Source organism: Equus asinus, chromosome 6 (genome assembly GCF_041296235.1).
Source record: "Equus asinus isolate D_3611 breed Donkey chromosome 6, EquAss-T2T_v2, whole genome shotgun sequence".
Classification (NCBI taxonomy): domain Eukaryota; kingdom Metazoa; phylum Chordata; class Mammalia; order Perissodactyla; family Equidae; genus Equus; species Equus asinus.
In genome coordinates, this window is record NC_091795.1 from 30,503,993 (window position 1) to 30,525,772 (window position 21,780).

General features: G+C 39.9%; 1 protein-coding gene across 2 annotated transcripts in view; it reads right to left on the reverse strand.

Annotated features, from left to right (window-relative positions):
• DNAH6 (dynein axonemal heavy chain 6) overlaps nt 1-21,780 on the reverse strand; it is a 249,681-nt gene that overhangs the window by 136,322 nt on the left and 91,579 nt on the right. For both annotated transcript variants that reach the window (XM_070511881.1, XM_014852847.3), the window contains exons 24-34: nt 20,946-21,165; nt 19,441-19,605; nt 19,243-19,356; nt 17,557-17,682; nt 17,316-17,471; nt 16,876-17,037; nt 10,091-10,228; nt 7,050-7,217; nt 4,957-5,105; nt 3,465-3,572; nt 680-1,235 (exon numbers count right to left, since the gene is read on the reverse strand). In XM_070511881.1, coding sequence (XP_070367982.1) covers nt 680-1,235; nt 3,465-3,572; nt 4,957-5,105; nt 7,050-7,217; nt 10,091-10,228; nt 16,876-17,037; nt 17,316-17,471; nt 17,557-17,682; nt 19,243-19,356; nt 19,441-19,605; nt 20,946-21,165 — 2,062 coding nt within the window. The remainder of the gene's footprint in view (nt 1-679; nt 1,236-3,464; nt 3,573-4,956; nt 5,106-7,049; nt 7,218-10,090; nt 10,229-16,875; nt 17,038-17,315; nt 17,472-17,556; nt 17,683-19,242; nt 19,357-19,440; nt 19,606-20,945; nt 21,166-21,780) is intronic.

Here is a 21,780-nt window from a genome sequence, read left to right on the forward strand (position 1 = left end):
AGACTTTACATGGAAGAGAGTGGGAGAGCTGCAAGTAATCAGAAATGGAGAAGGAAAGTCAAGTGAGTCATAAAGTGAAAAAAACCCCTTGAGTACAGGAAGATACATCAAATCTTTATGGGAAAGTATAGGTATTTCTTTTTCCTTCTCTTTGTTTTTCTCTTTTTTCCTTTTTCATTCTTGTATCCAATACATAGCACATAGTAGGCATTCAGGCAGTGTTTGATGAATGAATACAGCAGGGGTGGTATCTTCCATAATATTTTGTAGATGAATTTGGTCCACATTCTTCTTCCAATCCCTTCACCAAATATTCATACCATAGAGGGATAATTTGTTCATATTAAAAAATTATTTTTTGAACTTATAAAGCATTTAAAATCATTTGAAGTCACCATTATATATATTAACCACATCCAAAGGAAAAGAAACAAGTGCTGGGGAAGCCAGCATTTATTGTATTTCCTGTTTATAGTGAGACAGGAACATCTGAGAGACTTTGGTTGTCAGGACGGACAGTCTATTACAAAAGGACAATTTGGTAAGTATTTAGTATGTAAACAAAACACCACAGTAGGCCTTACAGATAGCAATGATACATCAATAAGAGAAAAAAAATTAATGATGTTATGCCAATCTAACGAATGATTTCACGCCACAGTAAGGAATATACATTTACCTCAAAAAGCATGTGGATTTGAGGTGTGAGTTTAATCCTCTCACTGTTAGCCAGGCAAAGCATCTTGTTATCATCCAACACCGTATTCATATTTTCAATCCAAAGAGCATCTACTGGCCCATCACTGATGATCCATTTATGGTCTTCTGAAGTATCATTCACAGCTGCTCGGACACTTAGTGCCATCAAACCATCTTTCCACTCCAAGGTTATGTTATTAACTTCGCCATATAATTCACCCATTGTAATTGATTTAGGATTAAGAACATATGTTTTAACTGGTTGGTAAAAGGGATTTTCTATACCAAGTTTTTGCAAATTCCCCAAAGTTTCTGCTAGTATTTGGTAAACTGTGGTCTTGCCACCTCCTGTTGGCCCGACTAACATAACACCATGCCTTACCAGCATAGTTTCATAGAACTGTATCACTTTTTTAACCATACATGTCTCAGGCTGAAGATTTTGTCCATTCATGACATCTATGATTGTTGACTGCAATATACCATAATCATGTTCTGGAATTTGGACTCCAGGAAAAAGGTCAGATATGATTCCACTGAAGAAACAAAAATAAAATCAATTAGGAACTGCTGGTCACTGATATTTTCCCATATTTGTACAATTGATTAAACATTATTATGAGTCTTATTTTTCTCATTGATCTTTTATTCTGAACATGCACAGTACTAGTCTGTCCTATGTGTTACACCAGAATCTATCTTTCTCTGATACTGTATGATTTTGTTTGTTTCTTTTACAGTAGACCAATGTTCTTAAGTATATTGGGAGCATCTTGAGGTAAGGAATATCTCTTATGTTTTTGTATTGTTCACAGTATGTGGCATAGTACCAAACATATAGGAAGTGATGAATTTATCCGTCTATTTTAAAAGTTATATTTATATATCTCAACTTTTTCCAAAAGGATTTATGTGTGCTTATAACTATATATGGATATTCAAAAAAATAAGATGGAAATAGAAGTAGAAAACTAGTACTACGTAAAAAAGGGAGTAAGGGGGAAATTGACTGTTTCTGTGGGGAACAATTAATATGGGATGTTTCTATTGATAAAAAGGAAGCTAAATCCTACCTCACACTATATACACAAATGCATTTGAGATGTAGTAAAGACCTTAACATAAAATGGCAACAAAAGTACCAGATGAAAATCTAACGGATGAATGTTACAACACTGTAGTAGGACAGTCTGTCTAGGAAAGACAAGAAATCTACAACTGTAAAAAAAAGTTAATAAAGTGAAAAAATAAAAACAAGCAAAAAGCGAAGTTCTGTGAGAAAAAGGCTTTATACATAAACTTAAAGATTGAATGACAGAGAAATATTTCCAATTTTTATATCAGATAGTTTATGAGTTCCTACAAATCAATAAGAAAAAGAGTACCACAGAAAAATGCTCCAAGAATACTATCATAAATGAGTAATGAGCACAAGAAATGATGCCCAATGATACTAATAGTTAAAGAAATGCACCTTAAAATAGGCTATCACTTTTGGGCATTTTCATAAAACCATTATATAAATGTAAAATGTCTTTGGAGGACATCTTGATAGAATCCATCTAAATTAAAAATGTCCATACCCTATGACCTAGGGAAGTTACTTCTTAGAATCTCACTTACAGAAATATCATAAGTGTGCCAAGATAAATGATTAGGAATTTTCATCATTGTGTTCTGCCAAAAGGGAGCAGACATATGTTCTGGAAAACAGTGGCTCTGATAGAGGATGAAGGCAAAAGGAATCCCCAGTACAGACATAAATGGACATCCCGGGATGACCGTTGTGCACCAGGGATAATGAGCAACCAGTCCAGATTAGAGCAGCAGGACAGGAGGCTCCAAGGAGGCAAATTCATTAGAATATTTTGCATAATTGAATTTTTTTTTTTTAGGAGATTTACACCCTGGCAAAATTTGGAAATGAATTAGTGATAGTTTTATAGGAAAGTAGGTAAACAATTAAAAAATAAAAACTAAGTATTAATAAATGCAGGGAAAATTAAAAGCTAGATAATTTAATAAGGGAAACAGCTCAGCTGTGGATAATATTTATATAGTTATAATAAATGATGGAAACCCTGGATATTTATCTCAAGTTATTTTGAAATATGACTATACAGAGAGGATGGGTGGAGGGCAAGAGGTACATATGCACATTTTCATCTCCCTTTTAGTAACATAATAGGTAATATCTAAAACTGAAAAATCAAGAAATGTCATAAACGTGGTACTAAAAAATATGGAGGGAAAGAGCAAAATATCTACATAAATAAAAATAAATAAATAAATAAAAGAATTGGAAAATGAGTGCTTTTGGGAAGAGGGAGTTGGTGAGGGCAGGGGAGCATTGTTTTTCATGAGACTAATTTGTGACACTTTTATTTTTAAACTACACACATGTATGACTTGAGTAAACATAAAACTAAATAACAAAAATGGAAATAGATAAAAGCAATCACATTTGTGTTAATGCTCAAGTCTGATTTTTTTGGGTCAGGAATTTCTCCTAGGTCAGAAACTTGTAACCAAATGCTAATTTGTATAGCACACAGCCTGGTGACCGATATTTTGAAAAAAATAAATACTTGGATAGAGGCTAAAACTTTACCATCTTTATTTTAAACTAGTATTTCTTAAACTGCAATAAGTATCTCTAGAAAAGAGGAGAGAGTTATTACCTTGTTAGAGACGATGTAATTGGAGATAAGACTGGTACCTCTACACGGTAGCTGTGCTTTATTCTGTAACGTCTAAAAACTTACCTGAACAGAATAGCATCATCTGTTAGGAATTTTGGTAAGTTGGAATCTCGTAAAGCTCTTATCAACACCACATCTTCACTTAGGTCTGGGTTCTCTCTTTTTAAAGACCTAAATTTAAAGGAATAATTCAGATGACATTGCGAGAACATAATACTGAACATGATTTTCCAAACCTGTGTGTGGGTCAGGGATTCCTCTTGCAAAAAGCTGCGGAGGGCCCTCCCCTGTGGATTTCTGCTGGAGGTGAGGATCATTTTCCCCTGCATGCCCAGGGTCCCTCTCCATCAGAGCACATGGATAAGTCAGGCACTGGCTACACAGCCTTGAGCAGAGTAAGGAAATTTTCAACCTCCACCACCAATCCAGACTTTATCCAGCCTGAATTTACAGTTCCCTGAATACATCATTCTGGTTCACTGCCCTGTGACTTCCTTTTCTCTCAGCCCAGAAGGCCCTGCTTTGCTCTTTTGGCAGCTCCTATTTCTCCATCCAAAACCCAGACCAGTTAGTCTAGAAAGTTCTTCTATACCTGCCTTGATGAACCTTGGGCACAGCTCTATGGTTGCCCTCCCCACATTCTATCCGAGGTGACCGGTTATTTGTTTGTCTTGCCCACTGGGCTGTAGCTGTGTTCTTTGAGTGCAACTGTCTCTGAACTCCTTACTATCCCTGGTCCTTAAAGGGCAATCCTGTAAAGAGGAGAAAAACTGTATCTGGGAGGTGAAAAAAGAAAGAACAGAGGGTGGAGAAGGGCACGGAGATTTGTGCAGAATCCAGGGATACAGGAACCAGGCAGGAGGGGCCCTGGATGTGCACAGCTGGAGTCAGTGAGTCATGGCCTGAGAGGAAGGACTACGGAGAGGAGAGATTCCCTCAGAGATCTGGACAAGCTGGGGATTCCAGAGGGAGGCGTTTCAAGAGGTTATAGAGAGAGAAGATGGGGCCTGAAAAGAGGCTCTTGCTTTACTAGAAACTAGAAAGAAGCTCAGTCTTGGATCATACTGTAAAGACAGAGGTGAGGTCTAGGACATAAGCTTGGACTGAAGATGGAACAAGAGAAACTGAAGTCTCTCTTTATGGTCAGGCTTTGTCAGGTGGTGACAAGTATGACTTAATTACTGTATATGTGCAACAAACTGTATGCCTTTTAAGCCTAATCATCCTATCTTATAGTAGTGAAGGCTTTTGTACACTAAAACTCAATGTATGTGATGAGATCAAGGGAAATGAAAGTTAGCCAAAGCCTAGGCGAGACTCAGGTTCAGTCTGGGGCCAACCATGTGGGGTCTCACAGTGAAGAACTGTCATGGGATGAGGAGAGAGCCCCCATTTCACTGTGGCATGGGAGTAACAGGGTAAGAATGATGACCACAGCAGCAGCTAACATTTATTAATCACTTACTATGTTGCTTTAAGGGCCTCTGTGAATTACCCATTTAAGCGTTTGATGACACAGTTTGGAATTTCACTCTTGCCCACTTTGGTTTCTTACCCAGCCATGACCAGTACAGATTTTACAGCTCTCATGCCGAAGTCGTAGTGATCCTGCTGAGAGAGCTGTTCACTGCAAAGCTTGTACATCTGAGTCATTTTCCTTGCTAATATTTTACTGGATTCAAATCCTTCAGAATATAGAATTACCTAGAAAAGCAAAGTATAAGGCAATGTTTATTCTATTGATAACAATATATTAGCATAATACCAATGTATTAAAAATCTACTTTGGGCATTACATCTCTCCAACTTGTTATATCATTTCACAAAGAAACGTAGACTGAAGGGAGAAGGGTCTTCTGTGCCGTAAGAAGGTGGAAAGTGGGAGGTGGGCTATCGTACGGGGATACCTGGGCACTGATTCTGCTTTATTTCTATAGATGAAGATGTAGCCTTGGCGACATTTGGCTCAAGGAGCAGCAGAGCCAATTGTTTGAAAATGTCCAGTTTAGATGGTGTTATAAGGCCTGAGTACAAAAGCAAGAATTGAGCTTCTCCACTCCAATAGGAATGCCACCCTTGCGGACAGGATCAGAGATGTCCATGTGCTTCCTGGAGGCTCCCCGGGAGTCAAGGGAAACTGCAGATTTGCAGCCTCTCCCCTGCCCTAGCTGGCTACCTTGCTTCCGACAAGTTTCTGTGTGCTTGGTTAAATAAATCCATGATGACAGTGGAGGTGAGTGTGGACACTTCCTTGAATTCATAGTCTACTCGAATCATGGCAGTTGGCCCCAGAATCAGGAGCTGAAATGATGCAGTCACTTCTTACTGGTGTCTGTTTGTTTATTGCTCTATTACCGCCTACTAGTACAGTGCTCTGCACACTGCAGGTCATTAAAAATATTTACTGACGACAGACCTTGCTTCATTCCATCTGTCACAACAATAGGAATAGCACATATAAGACTGGCCTTTTAAATTTCTCCAATTAGTTACTGAGTAATATGACAATAGAACAAAGCATGAGATGTGAAGAAAATGTTGAACTGAGTTCTAAACCTGGTTTTCTTCTTACCAGCTTTGGACAATGAGGAGGTCATTTATCGTCCCTGTCCACAGAGGGTCTAGAAGGAAGACATCACCTGCCTTAACTGCCTGCCACCCCACAATGCCCACAGGGGGCACCGGGGGACCCATAAGCTGCTGGAAGCATTATACTAATAAAAGTTGTCATTTTTCTAAAGATAGGATTTGGCATGGTCTATTCTATTCTTAGGTAATTACTTTTACTTCATATAGAAGAATATCTTAAATAAGCTGTTATTAAAGGAATTTATTAGCCACAGGAATAATCTGTGCTTTCTGAGAAATTCCATCCTAAAAGGGGTAGTGTCTCTTGTTATGAAATGCAGTGCTGAGCACTAGGGGCCTTCTGGAGTCCTAAAAACACCTTATATTTTGGTCTGGGTGGTCACACGTGTAAGAATTCACTGAGTTGTACCATTATGATCTGTGCACCTTACAATATACAAACTTTACCTCAGTAAAAAGTGCCAAGAAAAATATTAGAAAATTGAAATACATTTGTTTGTAGCTAGCAAAGAGAAACAAAAACCGGTTTAAATAGAAAGATTCCTAGATAGATGGAGAAAGAACAAATACAGTATAATCTATTAATGATTGCTACTTTCGGACTAAGCTGATACAAGACTACAAGCCCACCCCTGCCTGCCCACAGTGGTTAGTATTGCTCCTAACCAATATCCTTTGACTCTAATAAAAAATAATGCACAAAGAGAAGTGACAATAATACAGTATTTTTAGAATGAATTCAGACATTTTAATTCCAAGAGATGTACTGATAAACCCCAATGAACTGGTTAATTAAACTTCTTGATTCATTCCTGTTTTAGGAGCCTCCTATATTCCAGAAACCAGTCTGGGCAAACACACACACAGAGAACAAAGCATTCTACGTGATAACAATCATTTCCACGCTTACGAGCCAACAACAACGTACAGCCTTGGTTATGTGAGGCATATATACATGCCAGGGTGCATTCATAAAGGAATCTTCCTACCTCAATAAAATCAAATGGTGAATAAAAGAAACAAGCTTAAACTTTTGCTGCTTTATGATATGAAGCTCACCTCTGCAATCAAGGCATAATTTGGAACCATCATCGCGAAGGGTCTAAACAGGGCTTTCAAATTGTCTGGCAATTCGGTTCTGCCTGCATAGCCAGGATTCATTGTGATGAAGGCTGCACAAGTCATGACCAACTTTATTTCCCGCCCCTCAAACATGAATCTAGAGAGCTAATAAAAGGAAAGAGAAAGTATAAGTTAACACTTCTCCAGACATTTGTAAATTCTTTCCCATAATTACTACTTGAGTACAAAGTGTGTGTAATGGAGCATTCAAACAAAGACTACTGAATCCTGCTGTTGGACAACAGGAAACGTTTTTCTCCTAATTCTGACCTACCTACTCCCAGTCTCTTCTGGGCTCAGTGTTTTGTGCCCTCTGCCTCTCTGCCCCTGCCTTGCCCAACTTGTCTCTTCCTGCCTGGCCCTGTCCTGTAATCTTCTGGGCCTTAACATCTTTTGTTGAAACTCCTCAATTCAACTTAGACTTAACGCCACTAAACCTTCTCCACCCCCACTTTCTGGTATTCCCCAAGAAATTCTAATCTGACCTTAGTCCTTGGGTGGTTGAGGCCCCACTGTTACAGTTATTGGCACCACCCCTTCACTTTTATTCAGTAGCAAACACTTGTTGAGCATCTGCTGCAGGTGTGGCAGAGGGTTAGACACGGAGGTAGACAACTGAAGGAGACTCACTCCTGAGCCCTCGAGAAGCTCTTGAGCTTGCTGTGTGGAGTCAGACCTGGAAACTGTGACCACGCAGTGTAATAGATGCTACAGTGGAGGTGTGTGCAAGGCCCACGGGGAGCAGAGCTCACAGGAGGAGCAGGGAGCCTGCTTGAGCCCTGAAGAATGAGGAGGGGCGTTTCACATAGACAAGCAGGGGCAGCCATTCCAGTCAAAAGGAGCAGGGACAAGAAGCAGCAATGCATGGTCAACAATGACCAGCTTATTCACTTCACTAAAGGGTAAAATTCTAGGAGGAAAATGTAAGTAGGCTGGGGTCTGAGCATCAAGAATCTTGCAGGCTAGGCTAAGGAATTTAGATTTTTGTCCCATGGGTGGGGGGAAGCAGAGAAGAATTTTGAGCAGAATGATAGGATCAAAGATGGTAGTGGAGAGGTTGACTCTAGATAGGGAGGTCAGTAAGGAATTATTATTGGGGAGCCAGCATTAGGGGGTTATCACTGGGGATGAGAGGCATCTAGCAGATACAACTAAATGGACTTGGTCGTGGCTTAGATTCTGGGGTTGATAGTAATGGGGGAAATTCAAGATGAATTCCAGGTTTCTAGCTGGGCCACTGAGTGAAGGCACTACTATCAGACATAAAGAACATGGGGGAAGACCAGGATGGAGCTGGGGAGATGTGTCATAGCCTGGAGGAGAAAATGCTGGATAATACAACTAGAGACCTGCTGCTACTCAATGGCTGTTTGTGCTATTCAAACCTGTACATTTCTGAGCTTTAGTTTCTTTGTCTATTCCTGGGGATATATTTCACTCTGACTATTTCATCTGGCCACTGGTAAAACTGAGGGTGAGGTTTGATTAGTCTCAGATGTCATCCTACCTTCCTTTCACCTCACATGGTTGCCTCCAGTTGGCAATGCTTCAGTCCTTCCATCGTTCCTTTTGTCCCTTCTCCCTTACTCCCCATGCTTTGCTCTCAGCTAATTGCTCAGCAAGGTGATAATTACTTACAAATTATGCTATATCCGGGGGTCCTTGCATTTAATACAGGTCTCCCCAGAGGATGTGGGAGGCAGGAGGGTATGTAGTTGAAGGAAATCAGACTTTAGGGTCACATGGATTTAGGTGTGTATCTTCGTTCTTTGGTGTCCTCAGAAATATTTCTTAACTTCTTTGAAAGCTTTTCACTAGTAACCTTGGGAAAATGCCATTTACTTCACAGAGGTTTGGTGTGAAGACGAAGTAAGTGTAAAGTACAATTATCTGTATAATTTAACGGCTCATTAAAGTCCAATTTCTGCTTTCTTTTTATTTGTTCTATAATTTGCTTTTTTTGCAGAGGTGGTAATAAAAATATTTAACAAGTCTTTAGCAGGGCACCTTCCAATGAGAATGGCCCCTTCCCCTAGAGCTAGAGCTGAGCCCAGAGGCCACCTTGTTGTGCCAGGATGAACCCTTATGGCTGGATCAGAGGAGGTCTTGGATTCTTCAAGAAGGGGCCAAGGTAGTGGAGGGGGACCCTCCAGGGGCTCGGGACATTGGCTATTTAAATATTCAACCCTGGCAAGGCTGTCCTGGTTTGTACAGGCTGAACATCAGTCTGCCCTTGGGGATCTCATGATCATATCTCAGAAGGTCAACACGGAGTAGCAGGGACTTGACCCCATCCTGCACTGCCATCAGCTTCTCAATACAAAACCCTTTTTCCAGGAACATGTTCATACGGGCTAAAACAAACTTTAAAGAGTGGGGCCACTTTAGTCTCTTCATCTGATCCTGCACTCCTCAGCTTTTCCAGTCCGGTGAGTTCTGGAGGAGCCAAGGGCACCAGAACTCCTCTCCCATTTTGCCACCAGTACTAGACTGAGCCTGGGGGCCATGATGATGGCAGTGGAGTCCAGAAGAGGGAGCATTAGAGAAACTTAGCACAGAAGTAAATGTCAAAGGCAAGAACATGAAACCTGAGGAGGAAAATAGGAGGTGGAGGAGAGAGTACAGGGTGTGGGTGCATCTATTATGTATGTGTGTGTGTGTGTGTGTGTGTGTGTGTGTGTGTGTGTATGTGTTGGGGGTTGGAAGAAGAGAGTTCCTTGAGGGCAGGGCCTGGTCTCACCATCTCTGTATCCCCAGGTCCCAGCACAGTGTCTGACATACAGTTGTTTCTCTGAGTTGCCTGGGTGAGAAATTAATTCACCCTACTCAGTCCTGTTGCTGTAGTACTCACTGATTACATTGGAATCATGGAATAGACAAGCTGAAGTTAGCATTGTCCTTCCTAAAATGCAACATGCTATGAGTTGATTACAAACTTAAGAAATGCTACTTCTATAGACCACTGCCCAGTGCCCTACCTTTGCAGCTTTGGCGTTCCTAATGGTAATGAGTTGCTGTGCGATGACTGACAAAACTTCTATGTCAATTCGATTAAATTCATCAAAGCAGCACCAGGCCCCCGACTGAGCCAGACCACTGAAGAAGCGCCCCATCATCTGAAAGCAAAATAATGCCATTCAGGGGCTGGCCCCGTGGCCGAGTGGTTAAGTTCGCGCGCTCCGCTGCAGGCGGCCCAGTGTTTCGTCGGTTCGAATCCTGGGCGCGGACATGGTACTGCTCGTCAGACCACGCTGAGGCAGCGTCCCACATGCCACAACTAGAGGAACCCACAACGAAGAATACACAACTATGTACCGGGGGGCTTTGGGGAGAAAAAGGCAAAAATAAAATCTTTAAAAAAAAAAAATAATGCCATTCAACTTTGTATTGCATGGTTATACTTCTTTAAAAGTTATATTTTGAGCTGAAATATTAAATAGAGGCAGTATCTGCAATAAATAATCGTTTTATGGGAATACCGGGCTCTGTCAGAAGTTAGCCCCTTTCTATAAGAGGAACTATCTTTTTGTCTCTCTCTACACGATTAAAGCTAATTTTTATTTTTAATAAAATGACAACCTGATCAATTTTCCTGCTTTTTCATAACCTTCACTCACCTGTGTAAATACTCGACAGGTGCTCAAAGAAACAAACACACGGAATAGACACGCTTAAGGACTCAGAAAAAAACTTGAAAAATTTAGCTAATGGAAGCTTTCGTTGTCTTTACAAGGTCCTATAGATGGGAGACAACACACAGGAGCTCCTGAGCACAAGCAGAGCAGCACAGCTCAAGGTGTTACTTCTTAATTTCTTCTACAGCCGAATTCTAATGGTGGAGGAGAATGAATATGTACTTGTGGCCATCTAAAGTGTAAAATTTCTTTAGAGGCTTGAGCTTTGGGTTAAGCATTTGTACAAAGACAGCCAGTCGATTTCCTTGCTTTGCTTCTGCCTTTTCTCTATAAAGTCTTTCCCCTAGCTCTCATCAGCGGAGCACTCCTAGCCACTCTGCTTTGATGCTACCCAATTCGAATTGATTTCTACTCAAATAAAATCTTAAAATTTTTAATATGCCTCAGTTTATCTTTTAACACAGCCCATGGGTTTAGAGGTATGGTCGCCTGAGCTCAGCTTGCCACTTAGAATCCCACTTCTGCAATGTGAAATGTGAACCTGCCCTTTTCTTGGCAAGGTTACAGAGGGAAGGCCCTCAAGCTGCGACTGCTGAAGAGGCAGCTGACGCTGCCCTCGTCCTGCCCTGCCCAAGTCACTCAACATTGTTCAACTCTTCTTTGGATTCTGGGAGATATCCCACCATCCCAACATCCTTTCAATAAGTTCATTTTTTTGCTGTTGCTTAAAAGATAAAATAAGATTATTTATGTATTTAGCAATCTAACCAAATAAAACTACTTTAAACAAGCAAAATAAAATATGAGAATATTTAAGTGGAAAACAGATGTAGGAGTTTGGGAACAGAGATATAATGATAAATAAAGAAGGAACACAAGAAAGTTTTACTAAGCTGAAAAGACATACATTTCCTGATTAAGAAGTTCAGCAAATGCCAAACAAAATGAATGAAGAAAATTGTCTCATCTAGATCCAGCCTGGTAAAATTTCAGAACCCAAGGCTCAAGAGGAAACCCTGTAATCTTCCAGAGGTAGTGAGGAAGTAACATAGTATTCACCCCCCAAAATGTGTTAAGCTATTAACAGTCTGATCCTTAGCAAAACAGATGCTAGAAGACAACGAAGTAAGCCTTCCGAAGTCATGAGGGAAAATGATTTTAAACCTGTAATTCCACCTTCTACCAAATTATCAGTCAAGTAGATGGCAGTCCTGGACGTCTATAAACTTAAATGGGAAAAAAATTTGCTCAAGGAAGTATTCCAGCAAATAAAAAAGAAATATAAGAAAGAAACAAAAATGAGACATAAACAGCGGCAGCTGAGCAGGCTCTGGAACAGTTTTTCAAACTGGAGTGTGCATCAGAATTATTTGGAGGGCTTGTTAAAAACCCTCAGATTGCTAGGCTTCAGTGCCAGAGTTTTCGATTTAGTAGATCTAGGATGGGGCCTGATAATTTGCATTTCTAACAAGTTGCCAGGTGATGCTAATGCTAAAGAAAGCTGAAAAAATTTTTTTAAAAACTCCATTAACCCTGTTGCTTGGAATATTTTCAGAAGAATGGCAGAGGGTTCATGATTATGTATTGATCATTCTCTATGGGTCCAATTATTTCATTAAATTGCGCTATGAATAATCCTTGATATTGTTCCAGTAAAACTCCATTTACAAAACAGGTGGCCTGTGGTCTGTAGTTTGCTGACCCCTAAAGTATCAATTACATTTAATGATAAGAAATTTAAATTTTTATTTATTCTTATTTATACTCCACTTTGCTCCATAAAAGATTTATTAAACTAGCCTTTAAAATTATAGAAATATCTTCATGTGAAGAAATTCAAAGTGTACAGAAAGATCCAAAATTAAAAGTAAAAACGTCCCTCCCTGCTCACATCACCCAAGTGACAATATGCTTTCATGCCGCAACAGCAGAAAGAATTGACAAGATGCAGCAGAATCTCTATGGTCTGCAAAGCCTAAAATATTTACCCCTTGGCCTTTTCCACAAAGTCTGCTGACTCCTGCTCTAGAGTCTGAGATTAAATGAATCATGTGTATCCTGTGACTTTAAGTGTCTCATGGCACACACTCATGCCGGTGGGAGTGCACATCTCCCAGGAATGACATGCCACACAGGGCCACACGAGGTTGCCCTTGGGAACAGAGTGAAGAGCCAGGGGCAGTGGGAGGCAGCCTCTGTAGTATTCAGAGGGTAGGTGTCCCTGGTTCCTGTGGGAGGATGTTATAGCCTTGTTTGAATAATTCTGCAGGTTGGCAAGGAACTGAAACCTGCCAGGGATAAGCAAGAACTGTGCCTGGACCTTTTGATAAGAGCGGTTTGACTAGAGGACCACAGGCACAGACTTGGGAGGGGAACTTGCAGTTAGGCCATTTGAGGCCCTCTTGATTTTACCAGATGTCAAAGCAACACATAATATTGAGCCTTAATTTTAGACCAAATATCACATACAGATATACCATATTTTGTGTATCCATTCATTGGTTGATGGACATTTGGGTTGTTTCCACTTGTTGTGTGGAATAATGCTTCTATGAACATTTGTGTTTTTGTGTAGACATATATTTTAATTTCTCTTGGGAATGAATATACCAAGGAGTAGAATTGCTGGATAACATGGTAACTCCAGGTTTTACCTTTGAGTAACCACTAAACTGTTTTCCAAAGTGTCTGTACCATTTCACACTCCCAACAGCAGTGTATGAGAATTCCAATCTCTCCATATCCTAGTTAACACTTGTTATTATTTGTCTTTTTGATTATAGCTATCCAAGTAGAGGGAAGTGGCACCTCATTGTAATATTAATTTGCATTTCCCCAATGGCTAATGATGTTGATCATCTTTTTTTATGTTTATTGGCCATTTGTGTATCTTCTTTGGAGAACTCTCTTTCAGCTCCTTTGCCCATGTTGAAATTACGTTATCTATCTTTTTATAATGGAGTTGCAATAGTTCTTTATATACACTAGATTCAAGTCCCTTAGCAGATATATGATTTGCAAAATTTTTTCTCCTATTTTGTGGACTGTATTTTCACTGTCTTAATTCTTCTTTCGAAGCATAAAAGTTTTTAATTTTGATTATATCTGGTTTACCTATTTTTTCTTTTGCTTGTGCTTTGGTGTCATAACTAAGAAGCCACTGCAAAATCCAAAGCCACACAGATTTACACCTACATTGTCTTCTAAGAGTTTTATAGTTTTAGCTGTTACACATTTGGTCTTTGATCCATTTTGGGTTAATTTTTGTATATAGGGTGAGGAAGGGATCCAACTTCATTCTTTTGCATGTGAATATCCAGTTGTCCCAACACTATTTGCTGAAAAGACTACTGACCACTGAATTGTCTTTGCGGTCTTGTCAAAAATCAATTTACTATAAAAGGTTTATTTCTTTTTTTTTTTGAAGATTTTACTTTTTTCCTTTTTTTCCCCAAAGCCCCCCAGTACATAGTTGTATATTCTTCGTTGTGGGTCCTTCTAGTTGTGGCATGTGGGACGCTGCCTCAGCGTGGTCTGATGAGCAGTGCCCTGAACCAACGAAACACTGGGCCGCCTGCAGCAGAGCACGCGAACTTAACCACTCGGCCACGAGGCCAGCCCCTGTAAAAGGTTTATTTCTGAACTCTTAATTCTATTCCATTGATCTATATGCCTGTCCTTATGCCAGTACCACACTGTCTTGATTACTGTAGCTTTGTAGTAAGTTTTGAAATTGGGAAGTGTGAGTTTACCAACGTCACTTTCTATTTTCCTCCAAAATTGTTTTGTGAATTTTGGGTCCCTTAAATTTCCATAAGCATTTTAGGGTCAGCTTGTCAATTTCTGCAAAGAAATCAGCCAGGATTTTGATAGAGATTACATTGAATCTATAGATCAATTTGGGGAGTACTGCCCTATTAACAATATTAAGTTTTCTGATCCATAAAAATGGGATATCTTTCCATTTATGTTCTTTTTAATTTCTTTTGACAATGTTTTATAGTTTTCAGAGTGTAAGTTTGCACTTCTTTTGTTAAATCTCATTGTAAATATTTCGTTCGTTTCGATACTATTGTAAATGGAAGTGTTTTCTTAACTTTATTTTTGGATTATTCATTGCTACTATATAGAAATAAATTGATTTTTGTATATTGATCTTGTATCCTACAATCCTCCTGAAATTTGTTTATTAGTTCTAATAGTGTGTGTGCATGTGTGTGTGTGTGTATTGCTTAGGATTTTCTATTCAGTGAATTCTATTAGAATTCAGGATTTCTATTAGAGTGATTTTGTGTAGTCTGCATCAGCCCTGTTGACCACCCTGAAGTTATTACTTGCTGAAGTGGCATAAGAGGTAGGACTCCAGGAAGGGGATAAAGACATTTTTTGATCAAGGTTGGCTCTAAGGGCTTGGATCACTTAATTTTAATATTTATAAAAGGGACTTTATTTTGTTCCCTATGATGATTAAGCATGGTGTACAGGTTCCCTTAGTTTTAAGACTCAGTGTTGCTAAGAGAGTTGATCTTAAAAGTTCTCACCACAAGAAAAAAATTCTGTAACTATACATGGGGACAAATGTTAACTAGACTTATGGGGTGATCACTTCACAATATATACAAATATTGAATCATTATGTTGTACATCTGAAACTAATATAATGTTGCATGCCAATTTTACCTCAATAAAAAAAATCAAATTAAAAAAATTATATTAAAAAAAGACTCAATGTTAACATATTTGAGGCCTATGGGAAGCTCCTTTCTTTCCCTTCATGTATGCGTCCTGGAAGTCCACCAGGGGACCAAGTCTAACTGCCAGCATCCTCTATGCATGCACACTGATGGCTGATTTGTCCTTCTCTTGTTTCTGCTCCTGGAGGACGCTCTTGCCACCACCTTCCCGAATGGTATGGATGAGGTGGGGGTGGCAGAGTGTCTTCTTTCCACTAAGAAGTCTTCCTCCTCCGTGACGCTTTGACTGGGAAGTTGACAAGCACAGCTTTTGTCTTTTTCTGAAGATCCTCTTCAAGAGACACTCAATCTTCCAAATTAGGAATTAACATGATAAAATAGCAGTTCCCAAAGTGTCATCTGCGGATCCCTGCAAGTCCCAGAGTTTTTTCTGGGGGGTCTGTGAGGTAGAAGTATTTTCATAATAGTACTAAAATGTCATTTGTCTTTTCCCCTCTCGTTCTCTCATGAGAGTACAGAATATGAAAAACTAATTGATACGTCTTCAGTTTCCACCTTGCAAATAATCTTTAAGAAGCTGTAAGTTGTCAAGTTTTGGTGTAGTTTCAAAGAATATTGACAATTATCTGAAAAAGTTATTAAAATATCTCTCACTTTTTAGAGTACATATCTGCATGAGGCTAGATTTTCTTCAAATACTTCAACCAAAATAACATATCTCAACAGATTGAATGCAGAAGCAAATAAGAGAATCTGGCTGTCTTCTTTATGCCAAACAGAGATTTTCAAAAATATAAAACAGTGTAACTCTTCTCACTGAATTTTTTGTTTGGGAAAATAGATATTTTTCACACAAAATGTTTATGCTAATGTAATGGATTTATTGTTATTTTAAAACAAAAAATATTTAAAATGTATCAGTTTTAATTTCTAACATGGCAAATATCAACAAATGTAACCCATATATAAACACAAAAGCTTTTTGGAGGTCTCAATAATTTTTAAGAGTGTAAAGGGGTCCTATGATATTGAAAAATCTCACCATGAATTCTTGCCTTCTACATATTTCATTTTCAATACATAACTCTGAACTGTTCATCTCTTCATGTAAGCTCATTCCTTGTTCCTAGATTTCCCTGTGATTCTACCTTTTGTCTCATCTCACTTCTTTCTACTTAACCATATGAACAGATTTTTCATTTTATCACCATTGGACAAATCCTCCCTGAGGCTTGATTCTTACCTGGACTACACAGACCACCTCGTGTTGACCCTTCTCCCTTGCTCTATTTATTCCACTTTAACCATCTCATGCCCCACTGGTTTCCCTTGCTTGCTATCACCGCATTCTCTCCTTCTTTTGTCATGGCATGGGTCAAGTAGAGAGAGACACACGAAACATTTAATGTTAGGGTTCAGATATTGGGACTGTACCTTGTAGTCCAAACCATCAGAACAGTTAAAGACCACACACTGGATGGCAAGGGCTTTTGCTAGGTCTTTGGTCGTTTCGGTTTTCCCAGTGCCAGCAGGACCAGCTGGCGCACCTCCCAGGTCAAGCTGCAAAGCCCCCATGAGGCACAGGTAGCAGCGATCCTGAAGAAATTGATAAACTGTCGTTATTGAAGGGAACGGACTCTAGCCACAAATTTATAAGTCCTGTCCTTTCTACAGGAGGAGGGTCATTATTTTCTACCAAAAGTTTTGTAGCAATTGAGATCCAAGCACATAACTAAATACCGCAAATCTCTACTTCACAAAGATGTAGACATGGCAAATCCTTTCAAGAGTTAATGTTAGATGAAACTTTTCAAGACTGTTTTGATAAGAAAGCACTCTTGGGTCAACACTAATCTCAGTGATCAGTCACTTACCGTGAGAGGAGTAATAACTAATCTGGGGCATGCACCCAAATATTCATAGCCATAAGTGTACTGAGAGAGCGCCATTCTAGCTACGCAATTATCCAGGTCTACATCCCAATAATAGCGCAGTTGTCTCTGCCAGTCAAAGGATTCGACTTCCTCTACCTACGTAAGTGATAACAATGATACACATATTAGACACACTAATTTCAGAGAGAAATATATGATTTTACTTAAATGAAACAGTTACCTTGGCTTGAACAAGTTCAGTGACTATGTCTCTTGCATGTACATCAATAGTAATTAAGGCCGTTAGGATGCTTCTGTGTAATTTAGGAAGATTGCCTCGAACTATTGCAGCCAGGGCATTTAACCTCTACAAATTAAAGGAAAATTTTTGAAAAGTGAACTGTCAAAAATTAGCTTACACATATATTTTTTACTATTAAATTTGGAGCAGACATTTGCCAAGTCTAATTTTAAGAGTCTCTAATTCTGTGACCAAACAGGACAACGGTTTAACTTTTTAATTCCTATAAGACTTCTATGAAGTACATACTATCTTTAACCCCATTTTACAATAGAAGAAACTGAGAGTCAGAGAGGGTAAGTAACTTGATGGCAGTCACACAGTTATGATGTGGCAAAAATGGGACTTGAGGAGACATTTGTCTCAAGGAAAGCCCTGCTCTTGACCACCACGTGATGATTTCTCCAGAGAAGACCATTCTCCTCAAAAATTAAATGTGAGTAAGGCATCACTCCTCATTTTCAGGGATAGTTTTTTCTGTGGTAATCAGAAAACCTGAGCATTTTAACCAAGCCAATGACTGAATGAAAGCACTTTTGATAGACTGAGCCCCTGCTTCTCACCTAAATGCCTAAATCTTTTTCAGAGAAGAGCAGTGCCTCTGAAGGCCTTGACCTGCTGGGCTGAATTTTCACTCACTGACCCTGATTGGGGGCCACCTCCACAGAGAGGTCAATGGGGCTTTCTTTAGAAAGTCTTTTCTCTGGGGATCTTTGACATGGAATTCTATCGAGGACCTTCATGTGAGAGTTTTCTCTTATTTCAAGAAAGTTGTTACCTCCTTTTCTGCTTTTCTTTTTAAAGATTGTCAACTGAGCTAACAACTTTTGCCAATCTTTTTTTTTTTCTTTTTCTCTCCAAATCCCCCCAGTCATAGTTGTATATTTCAGTTGTGGGTCCTTCTAGTTGTAGCATGTGGGATGCCGCCTCAGCGTGGCCTGATGAGCGGCGCCATGTCCGTGCCCAGGATCAGAACCAGCAAAACCCTGGACCGCCGAAGTGGAGCACGCAAACTTAACCACTCAGCCACCGGACTGGCCCCCCTTTTTCTGTATTAAGGATCAATATTTAAAAATGCAGCATTGCTTGGAAGTAGAATTGAATTTGGAGTTAAAGATTAGGCATAGCTGTAAAATGACATTTCCCAACTGTAGCTTAAAAATTCTTGTAGAACGGTAGAGTCTTTCATTTATTTGTTATTTTATAGATAGCTGCCTGAAGGTTCTATAAAATAGTAGAAAAGCACGTCTTGAGCCTAAGAATAGAAATGTCATGAGTCCTGGGGTTTTCCTGGACTGAATAAACTTCTGTGAGAGATATCCAGGACCTAGTAAATACAATTTCTCCTTAAATGGTGCAAATCATTATAATCCTGACATTTTCCTCTTGAATTGTTTTCTCCTCCTATTTTTGTAAGTATTCATAAAAATATTGCACAAATACCAAGGTAGTATCCCTAAGAAAACTTGAACATAAGTGGTTTTAGTGAGAATCCCAAAGCTTTAAGTCATGTCAGAGCATTAAAATTTCTAAAATACAGTGAACTTGCATTAACCGTGCTGAGAAAAACAGCTGAGACCACCCTGCACAGTGGTATGTTCAATGTCACCCCGTTAAAAATCTCACCTCAAAGTTTACTTTTTCAAAAGCTTCCAGGGCCTCTACACGATTGCCATTTTCACTTTCCAAACACTCTGTCAAATCGCGGCACCACATGATTTGAGAAACGGTCAGGATCACCTGCATGGAAACATCTTCCTGAAGTATGTGATGCATCTCACCAAAAAAGGATTCAGAGATGGAAACTTAAGAAGTGGAAGTTACTTGAGAAGGGTGGCCAGCGATCACCCAGGTTGTCCTCGGTTTCCCCTGATAGTCAGCGATGGCAGCTTTGCACAGGCGGCGCAGAGATGTGAACATGGCTTCCTCCACTTTACCAAGCCACTCCTCCACGTTGCCTCGGGCTTTGAGGCCTTTGCCCAAGCTAACCTAGAAGATAATCAGAGCAATGATAACATGGCTCATGTGGGACTCGTAGGCTGCACATCCTCTGTACTTTCAGAACAGAACCCTGTGCTACTTAAACACTGGAGCCTGACCACAAATACTAGAACTTTCTATTGATATTCCACTGTATACCTCTTTTACCCCCCTCTACTTATTGCTTTATTTTACTGCTTCTCTTTGGAGTCAACTCCTGCAAAAAGAAGTCTACGTGCATACATGAATTCCTTCACTTTCTTTTCCTACTTGCTTCCATCTGAATTTTGGCCCCAACCTCTCCTGTAAACCTGTTCTCATTATGGTTATCAATGTTCTCCCAATTGTTAAGTCCAATGGACACTTTTCAGTCCTTCTCATATTTATTTCTTGGACTTCCAATGACCTGCCTGCCCTGTTCCTCTTGGTTTCATGCATCTGTTCTTCTTCTACCCTCCCTTTAAATTTAATGTTTTCCCTGGATCCTAGGCTTGGTCCTTCTCTTTCTCTTCTTCTGCACTAGTGATGAGCAAATTCTTTTGCATGAGGATCAATTCAGGACAAATAAAATATTTATGGGTTCCTGACCCTCCCATAGATACCCCACTGTGCTCTAACTGGACTGCAATGCTTGGCATTTCCCTGCACAGTTCCTCTGTGTGGAACGCTCTGCCTCCCATGCCTCCTCTCCATCTTCCTTGGCTCCCCTTGTGTTTGTGTCTGCGTGTGTGCGTACCACTCTCCTCTGTGAAGTCATGTGGTTCCCCACGATCTGCTAATGCATTTACTTGCTTGGTGTTTGCCGTATACCAGGCACTGTGCAGTGTCCTGGAGACACCATTGACAACAATGACAACTAACACTTTCAAGGCACTCACTGGGTACTGTTCTAAATAATTTACACACTTGAAAATCCTCAACATCTCATTAACCAGGCACTATTGCTAATCTCTGTTTCATAGATGAGATTGAAGGGGTGGGACTTGAGCCAGGTGGTATGGCAGTAGAACCAGCGCTCTTAACCAGTCCACTCTTGTGCCTCTGGTGGAGAGTTGAGTAAGACATGGCAACAGTTTTCTCCACTCTGTTCCCAAGAACAGAGCACTTGCCTCTGTTATTGTATTTACTGTGGTCTTCTTCAACTGTTTGGTTGACTATGTCTCCATTAGCCTTTGAGTTCTTTGAGGGCAAGAATTTTATCTTGGTTATCTTTGAGACTCTGAGCCAGCAGAGTACCAGTATGTAGCAGCACCTGAATGCTTAGAGTGACAATGAATAAACCTCTACCTTACACTCTAGAAGAGTAACAAAGTTTATCTGTAAAGAATTATAAACAAAAAGCACCTTACCCTTTCTCCCTCTGGTGATAGCATTGCTAAAATATCATTGGTATAAACCTTTTCTGGCTCTCCATCCATACCAGGAATTTTTCCTTCAGTGGGAGGCATGAGAGCAAATTCGAGCTTTGAAATGGAGTCAAAGCATTTCCTCAAGTGTGGCTGCACAGCTTGGGGATTTCGTGTTTGGGCCAAAATCTCCAGAAGTTCATCATTTGATAAGAAGTAAAATCTGGATTAAAGAAAATAATTAAACTATAACTTGAAATTGAAGAAAATCTTATATAGACAAGAAAGGTAAATCCCTTAGCCACATCTCTTCTCTATCCACTAATGTCCTGGACCTTGAACCCATTGTTCCTTTGTTTCTGGGGAGGCCATGTGTCTCTAAATATGATTGTAGCGGAGATTAGCGTGGGTGCATATCAAACAGCTAGAATTAGAACCTGGTACATAAAAGATAGATACTTTTCATAAAAATTATAAAAATGCTAGCTCTTGCTACAGTACTGATTTGTTCACATGTCTGTGTTTCTCGGCTTTGAGCCCTTAGACTGAAGATATAGTATTTGTTTTCCCTAGAATCTAGTCCAGCACCTCACAGGCACATGGTACTCAATGTATAAGTTGTTGAATAGAGGGATGGGTCGTTGTGGGAACTTTATTTGGTTCTGTGAATACACACATGTGGGCCATGCTGGTGCGATCCTGTGAGGGATTTTCTTAGATCCTGCCCATCAAGGCCATTTGGAGGCATAGAAAGACCCTAGGAAAAGAACTGGAGAAGAAGCACATCTGGATGCCCAGCGATGAGGGAGAGGGATGAGGGCCCAGCCTTTTACTTCTG